Below are 12,221 nucleotides of genomic sequence, written 5' to 3' on the forward strand. Positions count from 1 at the left end.
TAGTGATTCTTTCCACTGCGTACTTGGAGTAAATTAAACATGTTTATTAACTGTTGTCATTTGTGGGGAAGACAATGAACTTTGGGAGCATCAACAATATTTCCAAATGTTATATTTACAAAATAAACAAATAATAATTGAAAAGTGTTGCCATCAACAAACTCCTACCGCATGCCAGCCAGCACAGGCAGCCCATGTTAAAGTGAAATCCAAACTAAGTCGCAGCAAATGTTAAAAATGTAGCACAAGAAACGAATAACAAACATTAGTTTGGACTTAACATAGTTTAACAAAAACGCACAGGAATGTATTTCGGACCTTATGATGTCACAGCACCTGTTGCTAACCTTGGCTTCACCTTGGAAAACCTATGACACATTTAAACTGGATTGAGTTGCTGAAAAACAAATTGTCAATTTCGGTGGGTAAAACTGACCTGCTAAGCTTAAATGGAACTTTTTCTTCAGTTGTTTGTCGAAGTTTTCTTGGTTGGTAGTTGATAGGTTTGAGTTTACGTCGTGGTTTCTCCTTCTTAGAAATCGCTTGTTGATATTCAGTTAAATTAATCCAACCTGACAAGCAAGAAATTATCTGAACACAAACCTTTGTGAAGTTAAAGTTTTACATTCATAAGAACACCGCAATTTCACATTTTAACATAACGTTTCACTCGGAATACAAATTATTTATTGCCAAACCCTTATGCTTAGGTTGAGAATTCCTCCCATTTCCTTGTGGCATTTCATTATGTGATTTTATCCATTCCCTCCCATAACCACCACTAATAAGTTTGTCAAACTCAACATCCTTCTTTCTGCTTGGCAATTGCCTGTGAGAATAAATCACCTTAGACTACAACCTCGCTCACAACAAATTGTTTTTACTTTTGTTGTATTTCAGGAAGTTTTAGATGATCTTCGATCTGGAACAAGCAATAAGATGTTAGTATGTGGGAACAGTGGAAACACAACAACCAGAAGAACATAACAACAAGAACCAAAACTTTCTGTTAAACAACCTGAACATACATTAAACTGCAAATATTTTGATATGACCAACTGAACATTGGAGTTAATTTGTGACAATCAAACTCACCAGCGTTCCACTGGAAGAGAACTTTTCGGTGTGAAAAGGAGCTTCTCTATTTTCATATTTCTTTTGGATACTTTTTCTTTCTTTAATTGCCGCCCCCAAATCAACTTTTGATGGTTGCAATTTTTTATCTGTTTTTTCCAGGAATGGTTCATGGACCATATATTCTGGAGGATTCCACCTTCTTTCTGCCAAACTAAAGGAGAATATTTTTTTGACTGTCAGTGGTAAAGAAAACATGTCATAACATAAATATATTGCATTTATGTTTTATAAAAAGTACATTTTCTTTTCTTCTTCAGTTGACATCGGAACATGATCGAACCAATCTACTCGGGGGTAAGGACGTGGCCCAACGTCTTTGTCATACTGAAAATAAATTACTTTAACATGTTTGAAACCATCTTACACATTATTTCAATATTCAATGGTAACCTGTGCATTGAAAGTAAGCAAGTTTTTCCGTCCACCGCGCTTGGCAAGTTGAATATACTTAGAATCTGTGTCACGAATCCAATTTTGCTTGCTAAGGAAAATAAAAATCAAGCATTGCATTAGACGAAAATCAAGTCATATTGCCATAAAATAAAATATGATTGAAAAAGATGATGTTCGTAGGGGATTTAACAACAACTAGCTAATGCGTCAGTTTGAAGAAAAACTTTTGTGACACAATATATTTATGCATTGTCTCATTTCGACTTCTGGGATTTAAGAACAACCCACATTCAACAAAGATACAAACGGCCGACAGTGAATATATTTGTACACAAAATAAAACAACCGCGGTAATATTTCTGCACGGATCAAACCTACTTTGTCCCAGTCTCTCTTTGCATGGCTTCAATATCGAGATCATTGGGAGCCGATAACAGGGGGATTTGTGATGCTGGAGGTGCCGGCTTCTTCTCTCCTTTATTGTTTGACGAGGGAGCATGGTAATACCATTCCTGTCCACCACCTTTTGATTGCATTTTGCTAATTTTGTTTTCACTTCCCACAATTTGCAAAGCGTTCAAGTTGCCATAGAGTTGTGTCGTGTGCATTGGAGCGTAAAGTTTATGGTAACCGCATTTAAAAATTAAGGGTTGCCCGCCACTATGTTACTTCTTACATTTACAGTAAAACCCAAAAAAATTTCCTGCAAATGCAGAATGTTTTGCATCAAAATTATATTTTTGTTGTTTGTTCGAAAGCAATGTTTCCCAACATTTTTGTGGTCAAGTAGGCCTACCACTTGATAATTCAACGTCACTGCCTACCACCAAGTTCCATTGAAGGTAATTTCGATCAGATATCTGTTGAATTGTCTGTTTGACTACATTGTTAATGAATAAAATTGTAATGTTTTTTCAAAATTCACAAATTTTTTTCTTAATATCCTGTAAAAGTCCGTAAAATTGCTCCTACTGTAACGTATTAGCACAAGATTTTTTAGTAATGATGCAAGCGAAATTTTGTTTGTATTTCCAAGTCTTCAAGATGCCTCCCTTTTCTATGTCCAGGACGTGGAACTTTTGGCAACCAAACCATTTTGTTTTGATGATCCCAGCTTCGGTATTCGCCAAATTCCTTTCGCCAGAATTCTGCACAACCACAAAGTTGGACAGGGTGACAATTTAACCCCATGAGCTTCTAGTTTGATACCCCAGATTTAAACCCTTCTAGTCCGAAACGCACAATTAACGTTTGGGCTTGGGATTCCATAACCTTTCGCCCACAAGAATATCACGTGATTACCATGTACAATCACCAGATCACGAGGTGCACAGCGAACTCGAGACTTTTTCAAATTCATCTTCTGTCGCCATATAACCGGTGGGGGTCGGATCTCCAAGACAATTTCTTGCGTACTTGTGTTACTGGATTGGGTGAAGCTTGCACAACAATTTGAAACTTTTCAGATAAAAGAGAGACTGTAGAAAGTTTTGGGAATAATCGCATTTGTTAACTGATTGTAAAAACAACATGAATTTATTGTTGTTTGTTTGTGTGTGTATGTTTGTTGGATGTCAATCTCAGACACCGAGTCAGACATATTCGCACTCCAACCAACTCGACACGGCAGGCAATGTTTTTCTCTACTGGAGTTTTAACACAAGTTTTATCACAATGGAGGTGAGTTCTTGTTGTATTTCTATTTAAAGTTGTATTTGGCGCACATGCATTTCACACACAACCGTACAAGGGGTTGACGGCTAAGTTCGGTCGTCAGCACATGGCAATATGAAGTGTGTTAAGGGTATAATGGCAACAGAAATCCCATCACTACCAGAAAAGTGGATTCGGTTAACAGTTAAGCTTAGCAAAGTGGCTCAGGTCGGGCTAACAGATGAAAAAATTAAATCCACAATCATGAACAACCCATAAGGATAAGCAGAAATAATACCATGCTTGAACCTTACAACCCGTAAGGATATATGACATATTCCGTCTGACAACTTAATGCCATTATTTAAGTGGAATTTAATTGAACAAACTTTTAAATTATTTTTTTTTTTAGCTTCACGGATAAACAACTGGGTGGATTGGTATGGGGATTTCCCCAAGTGGAAGCATGGTTGGAGCCGATATTGTTGTGGGTTGGGTGAAAAATGGACTTGCCACAATTACTGTGAGTGTTTCTATGGTGTGACTGCATTCGGGTATCTGTGAGTGTATTCCGCAGGACAGACACGCCACTGCGAACACCTTCCCACCAATAGACAGCGCACAGAACATTGATGTCTTGTCAGGCGGCGAAAGCAACGGATGGACTTGGATTAAATTCACGAGACAATTCGCAGCTTGTGACACTTCGCAAGATGTTGCCATCACGGTGAGTGTGTAGAAATATTAAAATGTACAAAGGTTGGAGCATCGATGGACCGTCCCCGCGTTAACATCGCCACAATGGAAGGTGTAATTTGACTCCACAATCATACACGATGTTACAATGGTTTTGTTGTCATGTTGTCGTGGCAACGTTTTACCTTTAGGCCGCATCTCTCAATTAAATCCCAAAAATTGAGTTTTAGAAGTCATTTGTTATTGTGCACCTGGTTACAGTTTCTCTTGTTTGCCAAAAACAATTGCCGGGTCTGATGACTCATGATGGGGGACTGCTATTGCTGAACAGAAAAAAAATTGATTGCAGCTGCATTAAGACAGCACATTGGGGGGTTTTGCAAAGGCTAACTGCTAAATTGTCAGTCCTAGGGGGTGTACAAACAGCCCCGGTGGGGCCCCAAGACAATTACAAGACATCCAATTCTTCATGAATTGTGTAGAGGAGGGTTGGTGGCTTCACTTAATCGCAAATGGAGGTAACTTTCTCTGATTCATTTTTTCACAAAACAAACCTACACTTTTTTCTGCTTTTTTGACCAAAATAATGGCCAACAGAGGGTCAAAATGCCCCCGGGGGAGCAGTTTAAGTAGTTATTTTGATTATAAATTTGGCCACAATTCCTTGCCAAGGGTCCGCACTAACAGAAAATCACAAATTGAACATACTTTCTCTGATTCATTTTTTCACAAAATCAACCTCAATATTTGGGTAGTTTTTCAGCTACATGTACAACAGCACCCTCTACCAAATTACTGCCTGACTAATAGCCCTGAAAAACAAACTAAAACTGCCCCAAACACGCTGAAAATCGCCCTGGCAACAGCCTGTTCATCTGCGCTCATTCAACCAAAACACTGGCGCCCATGCATGACCCATTGCATTGTTACACATAATTTTACTCTGTTACGCAGGACAGAGTTCGAGAAGGGCAATTCCCAACCGGGAAAGTCTTTTCCATAGAAATACAGAGATGCGGCCTTTACAAAAGCACTTGTTGCTAACAATGCGTTATATCCGGTGTTATCACCTTTACGCGGGGGGTTTGACCCAGCATGACTAATGGTCGACATCAGTCCTTTGCATGTTGTTCGCATGACTGATGGTGCCGTCGGTAATTATGATTAATCTTGTTGATTTTTTTAACTCTTTTTATGAAAAGGACTTAAATATCCACAGAGTAACACAATGAAAGTAATTTACGCGTACGGAGCTACAGACCCTACTGGTGACGACATTGTGAGCGGAAACTATCACGGAACCAACAGAGGCACGTTGACGTCAGTGTATTTCTAAACTTCTGACAGCGTATATGTTCACAGGCACCAAAAACGTACTCTTCAAGGAATCCGCCGACCAGAGCTCAGTGGCGCCACCTGCTGGTGAAATGACTGAAAGTTTTACTCTTCGAACTGGTGGCGTTACAATCCCTACCGCACATACTTACTACAGTTGCCATCTTGTGGAATTCCCAACAGTGACGTCAAAGCAACACATCGTGAAGGTTAAGAAAGACAAACTGCTTATATTCATGTGGATTCTTACAACATTCCGTTTCGTTCCAATAGGTTTCTCCACTTATTCAAGGCGGCAACGAACGTTACGTTCATCATATTGTTATTTATCAATGCGTCAATCCACTACCGGTGAGATATTTCAAAATAAATAATTTCTCCTCGCCAACATGGAATATTTAGAGTGGATCCACGGTTGGATCTGAAGGAGAATGTTACACAAGTAATGCTCCTATATCTTCCTCCATGTGTGCACTAGTTATATTCGCGTGGGCAGTAGGTGGAGGGGTGAGTTATAACCACAGTAGTTCACAGGCTATTTTGTGCTCAAATCACAAATATTCACCCTCGCAACTTTGTATGAAAGGAATTTTTATTTCCGACCAATGTTGGATTTCCATTCGGAGAGACGGACGACCCTAAATACGTTGTGATAGAAATGCATTACGACAATCCTAACTTAGACTCGGGTAAGTCTGCAACGCACCGCACTCCCAAATCGCCAATTTATGCATGTGACTCACAGGTGTTGTGGATAACTCTGGGCTGATGTTTCATTATACGAGTCAGGTCAGAACACACGATGCTGGCGTAATACAAGCAGGACAGGCGGTCGATCCTCTCTCACACGTGATTCCGCCAAAGGCCACCTCCTTCCTCACATATGGAGATTGCTCTGAGAATTGTCTGCAGAGCGTAAGTCTCTATTCCCCAAATACCAACATTAAGTATTTATTTAACAACTCAACGTTTTGAAGCAAAAACTTTACTATCGTATCAACATTGCTTTCATTGGTGTGATTCGGTCGCAAAAAAACTTCTAAAATATTGGAAGGGATTTTGGTTTACAAATTCTTGTTCCCCAAATACTAGGATTTTTTGCTGTAAACGTTTCACTTCCCACAAAGTTAAACCCGTCCTTTCACGCTTAATTTTATTACGACAGTTTCATACCAGAGGTTTTTTTCCAGTTTTGTAAAATAATTTTACCAGAAAAGTTGAGACGATTGTAACAGAACGTTTGATTTGGTTTCGTATGACGTATAAAACTCATGTTGAACGAAACGTTTGCACAAAAAAGATTGAAATTGGTTTAAATATCGCAAATTGAACTATAGGACTTGCAGTAAAGAAAATCTTTGTCAACGCAGGCGATGGCGGCCGGCGGGACTCCAAGTGTAAAAATATTCGCAACAATGCCCCACACCCACTTACTGGGTAAAAAGATCACCCTAAGACATGTCAGGTGATACTTAAAAAATATTGAAAAACTTTATGCAAGGAAAATTAAGTGTAATGTTACAGAAATGAAGTTGAACAACAATACATAACCAAAGACGACGCTTACGATTTCAACTTCCAAGAGTTCAGATATGTTTCCCCGGAAAAAACAATCTTACCTGGAGACAGCATCCAAGTTCTCTGCGATTACGACAGTTCACAAAATACAGCTTTTACATACGTAAATATTCCCTACATAATGGAAATTTCTATTTTGAAACCGAAATATGTAACAGGGAGGACTCGACACATCAAGAGAAATGTGCCTTGCCTTCATCATGTATTATCCAAAAATACCAATAAGTTCTTGCGAGACAACTCCTATTCTAAATCCATGGTTGCTCACAGCCATGGGTTTAACCGATGCCCAGATCGCAGACTTAAGGTAAGAATACATGACTGTTACTTCCCCGATAAAAATGTTTTGTATAACAGTGTAACCGGAAGTCAAGGCCTTTCAGGTTCTCTGGCAAGTTTAACATTTCAAAGTACAGGACAGACTCTTGAAGCATACCTAAACGCAGTACGTGAATATCATTGATTTAAATACATGCATTTTTAAGTATTGCCCCCTCTCTGAAGCATGTAACACTCCGATACACGATCAACACAAATCATGTGTAACTTAGTGTTTTCAACAAACACGACATTACATAAAACCAAGTGTTTATTTTATCCAGATGAACTGGGATCAAAACCTCGCTAACGAGTTCAGTTTAAACGTCAATTTGATGCCAAAATTACAAGCTTGCCACAACAACGGAGTGCAGCCAACAGGGGTGGGTGTGTTCCGCATAATTTATTTAAGTGATGAAAATATTGTTTCTGAGTATACATAATGTTTGCCATGATACTTCCGAATGACATCTGCTCGTTGTTAGGTTGCAGATTTTGTTTTGCGTTTGAATATTACTCAACCATAATTCAATTCAATTCAATTCAATTCAATTCATTTTATTTCTCGCAAACGTCAGCGAATACGCACAACAACTTGCAGCAATCATTTCGACTGGTGACGTGACGAAGGACCGGTGGAACCATTCTTGGTCATAGGACCGGCCCTATGGAAGGTACGGGCGTTGCAAAAAGACAAACACATATCGGCAACTGGAAGAAAAACTTTTCATTTTTTTTTCCTTTTATATCAACTAGTTTTATATTTTTTTGTTTTTTTTGAAAAAAAACAAAACAACAACAACAAAAGATGTGTTACGTATCTATCATTAATAAGCTTGGCAGAACACATTAGACGGTGTGAAGATATATCTAGGCACGTCTGTGGAGTGTGGACTTATGTTGAGGCACGTGATGGCGGCACGTGCTGGCGGCAGGTTTGCGATAATTATTTGATTAATTGGTGTCGTGTCTGATTGAATTATAACATTCCTGGGGGTGTTTACCTCGCCCACGTGTTGTTGTTTAGATTTATGTCAAGCGATTCGATGAGGAATGCGTGCAGTGCTTTGTGGAATCCGACCAAACTGAACTTTTTTATGTTTTCAGGAATGTTGTTCCAAATTTCTACGCCTTTGTAATTTAAGTTTTTTTTGCCCAATTCCGTTGATGCACGTGGAAGAAAATATTTGAGGTTGGTATGACTTCTGGTTGTGTGGGCATGAACTCTAGCAACTGGTGTGAAATAATTTTTGAAAACTGGTGGCAAACGTTGATTTTTGTACTTGTGTACGAACCTTCCAATTTGTAAATTATGCATTAAGTGAATCGGCAGAATTTTGGTGTTTAAATGTAGTTGCCATGTGTGGGTGCGAAAAGGACTATTGGTAACTAAGCGCAGTACCCGATTCTGCATAACCACTAGAGGATGTAGCAGTGACGGACTAGCAAAACCCCATGTTAGAAGACCATATCTTAGGTGAGAGTGTACTAGTGCATGATACACAATTCGAAGTGTGTCTTGGCCTAAGTGGTGCTTGAGCTTGTACATGATAGCGATGGTTTTGGCTATTTTTTTGCAGAGCATGTTGATGTGCGGACCCCATAAAAGTTGGCTATCGAACTCAATGCCAAGATATTTAGCTGTTTCAACTTGTTCAAGTGTGACGCCATTGATTTTCAGGTGAAATGACTTATTGTTTAATTTTTTACATCTGGAGAAGAGCATGAACTTGGTTTTCTGGCAATTAACTGTTAGTTTGTTGGACTGCATCCATGTATTGACCTTGTCAATTTCAATATTGGTATATTTCTCCAAATCCTCTATGTTTTTATGTGACATGATTAGACATGTGTCATCTGCAAATAGTGTTGTGTGGAATGTGGAGGCGCAAGGCAAGTCATTGATGTATATAAGGAAGAGGAAGGGTCCTAAAGGCGATCCCTGAGGTACGCCGCAAACCACATTGGAAACATTGGAGTGTGAATTGGCAATTTTTGTATATTGCTGTCGGCCTGTTAGGTAGCTCTTAAGGAAGGTTATAATTTTACCCCGAAAACCATGAAATTCTAGTTTTTGTAGTATGATGTCATGATTGACTGTGTCGAACGCTTTTTGGAGGTCAAGGAATATTGCGCATGTTTTCTGTTGGTGGTCTAACAAATTGGCTATGTGATCATAGATGTGTGCTATGGCTAAGTCGGTTGAATGTCCAGGTCTAAATCCATTTTGAAATTTGGTGAGTAGGTCAAATTTTAGTAAATAGTCCATCATCCTTTTATGTATAATTGTTTCAAATATTTTGGCAAAGATTGGTATTAATGATATTGGTCTGTAATTACTTAAGTTTTCAGAGTCCCCTCCCTTAAATAGTGGTATCACTTTAGATATTTTTAAGCATTTAGGATATGTTGCTGTTTGGATGCACCGGTTTAGCAATTGGCAAAGGATTGGTGAAATAACGGGTGCTGCTAATTTAACTAGTTTAATGGGAATGTCATGAGGGCCTGTTGATTTATTTATGTCTAGTTGTGCAATGGTGTTAAATACTTCGTTTATTTCCACAGTGTGGAAAAAGAAGGATGCTGATGGACTGTTTGTGAGGTAGTCTATTGGTTTTGTGAGAGTTGGAGGAACAAGTAGTGCCATATTTTTCCCAATGTTGGTGAAAAAATTGTTAAATTCACTTGCAATGTGCGTTGGATCTTTAACTGTGCCATTGGGTGTGGTAATTTGTGATATGGGTGTTTTCTTTGTGGCGTTATTTGTGGTTATTTTGTTGATAAGTTTCCAGGTTTGCTTTGGGTTTGCCTTGTTAACATTAAATAAGTTTTTGTAGTGATTTTGCTTGGCTGCTCTTATAACTGATTTTAGTTTATTGGAATATAATTTGAAGTTGGGTGTGAGATTTCCTTTTTGAATGAGTTTCCTATAAAGTTTGTTTTTATGTTTTATAGATTTTAGGATACCCTTGGTGATCCAAGGCTTTGCCTTGCGCCTTCTGTGTTGTAGTGTGTATGGAACATGCTCTTCTACAGTGTTTTGAAAAATGTGGATGAAGGTTGCAAATTGATCCTGAACATCTGATTCATTCCAAATAATGCCGGCTCTGTTTTCAATCATAAGTAGGAAACTGTCTGTGTCAAATTTGAAATAATTTCTAGTAAGTGTAGGGTATTCCATGATTTGGGGTTCGGACTTGTGAATAATGGCAAAAATAGGCAAGTGGTCTGATATGTTGAATGTAATGAGACCAGGTGTAATAGCATTTGAAAAATTGTTTGTGTAGATATGGTCTATAGTGGATTGTCTCTGTGATGGGGCTGTGTGGGATGCTTTGTCTATTATAATTTTGGTGTTCAGACTCTCTATCATCAGTTTGTATTCTTGTACATGAGGTGTTTTTCTTGAAATGTCGATGTTGAAGTCACCAAGAATGTAAAAGGTTTTGTTTTTTTTGTTTAAAGTATGGATAGTGTGTTCTAAATGTGAAGCGAAAATTGTTATGTTGTGATCTGGGTGTCGGTAGATTATTCCAATTACCATTGATTTCTGTTTGTTTTTTTGTTTCAGGTCAACTTCAATCCACAAATTTTCGCAACGAGGTATATGAATTTTATACTGGTCGCTTCTACGGTAAACCAGTGGTCTTTTAACATATATGCCCACACCACCAGCATGTGTTGGGGAGTTTTCTCCAAGGAAGTCATATCCATCTAAAGATATGTTGGTTGCTGTGTTTTTTTTAAGTTTTGTTTCGGAGATTCCAATTATATGAGGTAGTACACTGCACGCATTAGCAAAGGCTTCTAGAATAGGTAGATTATGAGGCAAACTTCTTACATTAAAATGAGTCATAACGAAATTTTGTTGGTGTGGTTGTTTGGTTGCAGCATCAAATTCTTGCATACTATAATATTTGCTACACATGTTTGTGTTCATGGAGGTGTTTGTTAATATGGTGTTGTGCAAAGCTGTTGTAAAACATTAAACAAAATAAAAATACACTGACAGACAAAATATCACAATGATTGTTTTTGCAGGTGAACATCCATACAACGAACCAACACAAACCTGCGTTGGAGAGACAACAACAACAACAACCACGACAACAACAACAACCACGACAACAACAACAACAACTTCATTCACCACAACTTCAGGGAAAAATGGTCTGAAGTCAACATTTGGGGCTTTTACATTTTTAACATTGTTCTATTGGTTGAATTTCCAGTAAATGACGTTTTCTTTAAAAAATAGGATGCTATTAACAGTTTGATCACTAAAACCAGTTTAAACCAATCAATTGCGTTTCGTGCTACGTAAGATCCGTGAAATATATTTGTTTCGAAATGTAAATATGTGTATAGGTTTTTCAAATACATTTGTGGTGAGTAAACCTTGCGTGAAGGCTTTTAAAACAAGAATACGAAGAGAATGATGGCGGGGTTTGCAAGACCGCCTTTGCCGTAAACAATAGACTGGTGACGCATGGGTTGCCAGGGAGATATCAATTTCATTCAAGAAAACATCTCTCCACGTTGAGCACATTTTGTACCAAAGTTTGTTGGAGATAAAATAGTGTCAGCCAGGTGCTCAAATACAGTGGCCGTAAAGTTTAAGTCTTCATTTCTATTGTAGTATTATACACGACCACACAGTTGTCTGTTATTTGGACACAAATAGTTGAAGACAACAATTGATTTCTTTATTCAATGATATCCCTCAACCCCTCCCAATAACTTACACGGGTCTTCGCCAGTGGTGTTAACGCCGGTTTTGTCTAACAAAATTACACGTCGTTGCACAGCAGCACTACGTACTTCTAACATCTTAAAACGGACACCAGCACTTATTCCTTCCATATAAATGAATAATGGAGTCTGTTGTGACGCAAGAACTACGGAAACAATTAACAATTAAACCGTTTTTTGAGCAAAGTCGCTCAAACAATGTTGGCTTGGTCTTCAGACTGCACAGAAAAGAAAAAGTTTTCAGCCACATTCCTTATTTTGACGTCACTTTACGTCACAGCAAGCTATTTCGTCATAACATATTCACGAAATGTTGGAATGTTTGGTACAGGTAGGAGCTTATCAATTTAAAAAAAGTG

General features: G+C 38.4%; 2 protein-coding genes across 3 annotated transcripts; one reads left to right on the forward strand and one right to left on the reverse strand.

Annotated features, from left to right (window-relative positions):
* Positions 1–56: 56 nt before the first annotated feature.
* On the reverse strand, positions 57–2,123 carry LOC145914708 (uncharacterized protein C7orf57 homolog). Its single transcript, XM_083002531.1, has 8 exons — positions 1,909–2,123; positions 1,528–1,618; positions 1,376–1,461; positions 1,096–1,288; positions 885–922; positions 699–829; positions 437–572; positions 57–368 (listed from the first exon to the last, which is right to left on the reverse strand). The coding sequence occupies exons 1-8, from the start codon at positions 2,064–2,066 to the stop codon at positions 320–322; spliced, it is 882 nt and encodes a 293-aa protein (XP_082858657.1). The 5' UTR covers positions 2,067–2,123; the 3' UTR covers positions 57–319.
* Positions 2,124–2,970: 847 nt separating this feature from the next.
* On the forward strand, positions 2,971–11,501 carry LOC145913611 (DBH-like monooxygenase protein 1 homolog). Of its 2 annotated transcripts, none has more exons than XM_083001331.1 (18): positions 2,971–3,210; positions 3,596–3,706; positions 3,761–3,910; positions 5,099–5,189; positions 5,242–5,423; positions 5,488–5,565; positions 5,617–5,721; positions 5,801–5,903; positions 5,960–6,129; positions 6,585–6,679; positions 6,739–6,895; positions 6,951–7,099; positions 7,150–7,237; positions 7,395–7,493; positions 7,689–7,784; positions 9,676–9,802; positions 10,066–10,553; positions 10,682–11,501. In XM_083001331.1, the coding sequence occupies exons 2-15, from the start codon at positions 3,626–3,628 to the stop codon at positions 7,728–7,730; spliced, it is 1,590 nt and encodes a 529-aa protein (XP_082857457.1). In that variant the 5' UTR covers positions 2,971–3,210; positions 3,596–3,625; the 3' UTR covers positions 7,731–7,784; positions 9,676–9,802; positions 10,066–10,553; positions 10,682–11,501. The 2 variants fall into 2 exon arrangements, with proteins under 2 accessions (XP_082857457.1, XP_082857458.1); XM_083001332.1 differs by lacking the exon at positions 2,971–3,210 and adding an exon at positions 4,834–5,033 and having other exon boundaries at positions 3,696–3,706; positions 3,766–3,910.
* Positions 11,502–12,221: the final 720 nt, after the last annotated feature.

The sequence above is a fragment of the Ascidia mentula genome, chromosome 9, assembly GCF_947561715.1.
Source record: "Ascidia mentula chromosome 9, kaAscMent1.1, whole genome shotgun sequence".
Taxonomy (NCBI): domain Eukaryota; kingdom Metazoa; phylum Chordata; class Ascidiacea; order Phlebobranchia; family Ascidiidae; genus Ascidia; species Ascidia mentula.

Bases quoted from the DNA above. Each gene is read 5' to 3' on its own strand.
- LOC145914708 (XM_083002531.1), bottom strand. From the start codon at position 2,066: ATGCAATCAAAAGGTGGTGGACAGGAATGGTATTACCATGCTCCCTCG. The intron at 1,462-1,527 runs GTTACCATTGAA...ATTTATTTTCAG, and splicing joins TGCTTACTTTCAATGCACAG to TATGACAAAGACGTTGGGCC. The intron at 1,289-1,375 runs GTACTTTTTATA...ATTCTCCTTTAG, and splicing joins ACTGAAGAAGAAAAGAAAAT to TTTGGCAGAAAGAAGGTGGA.
- LOC145913611 (XM_083001331.1), top strand. From the start codon at position 3,626: ATGGGGATTTCCCCAAGTGGAAGCATGGTTGGAGCCGATATTGTTGTG. The intron at 3,911-5,098 runs GTGAGTGTGTAG...AAATATCCACAG, and splicing joins CGCAAGATGTTGCCATCACG to AGTAACACAATGAAAGTAAT. The intron at 6,896-6,950 runs GTAAATATTCCC...AATATGTAACAG, and splicing joins AAAATACAGCTTTTACATAC to GGAGGACTCGACACATCAAG.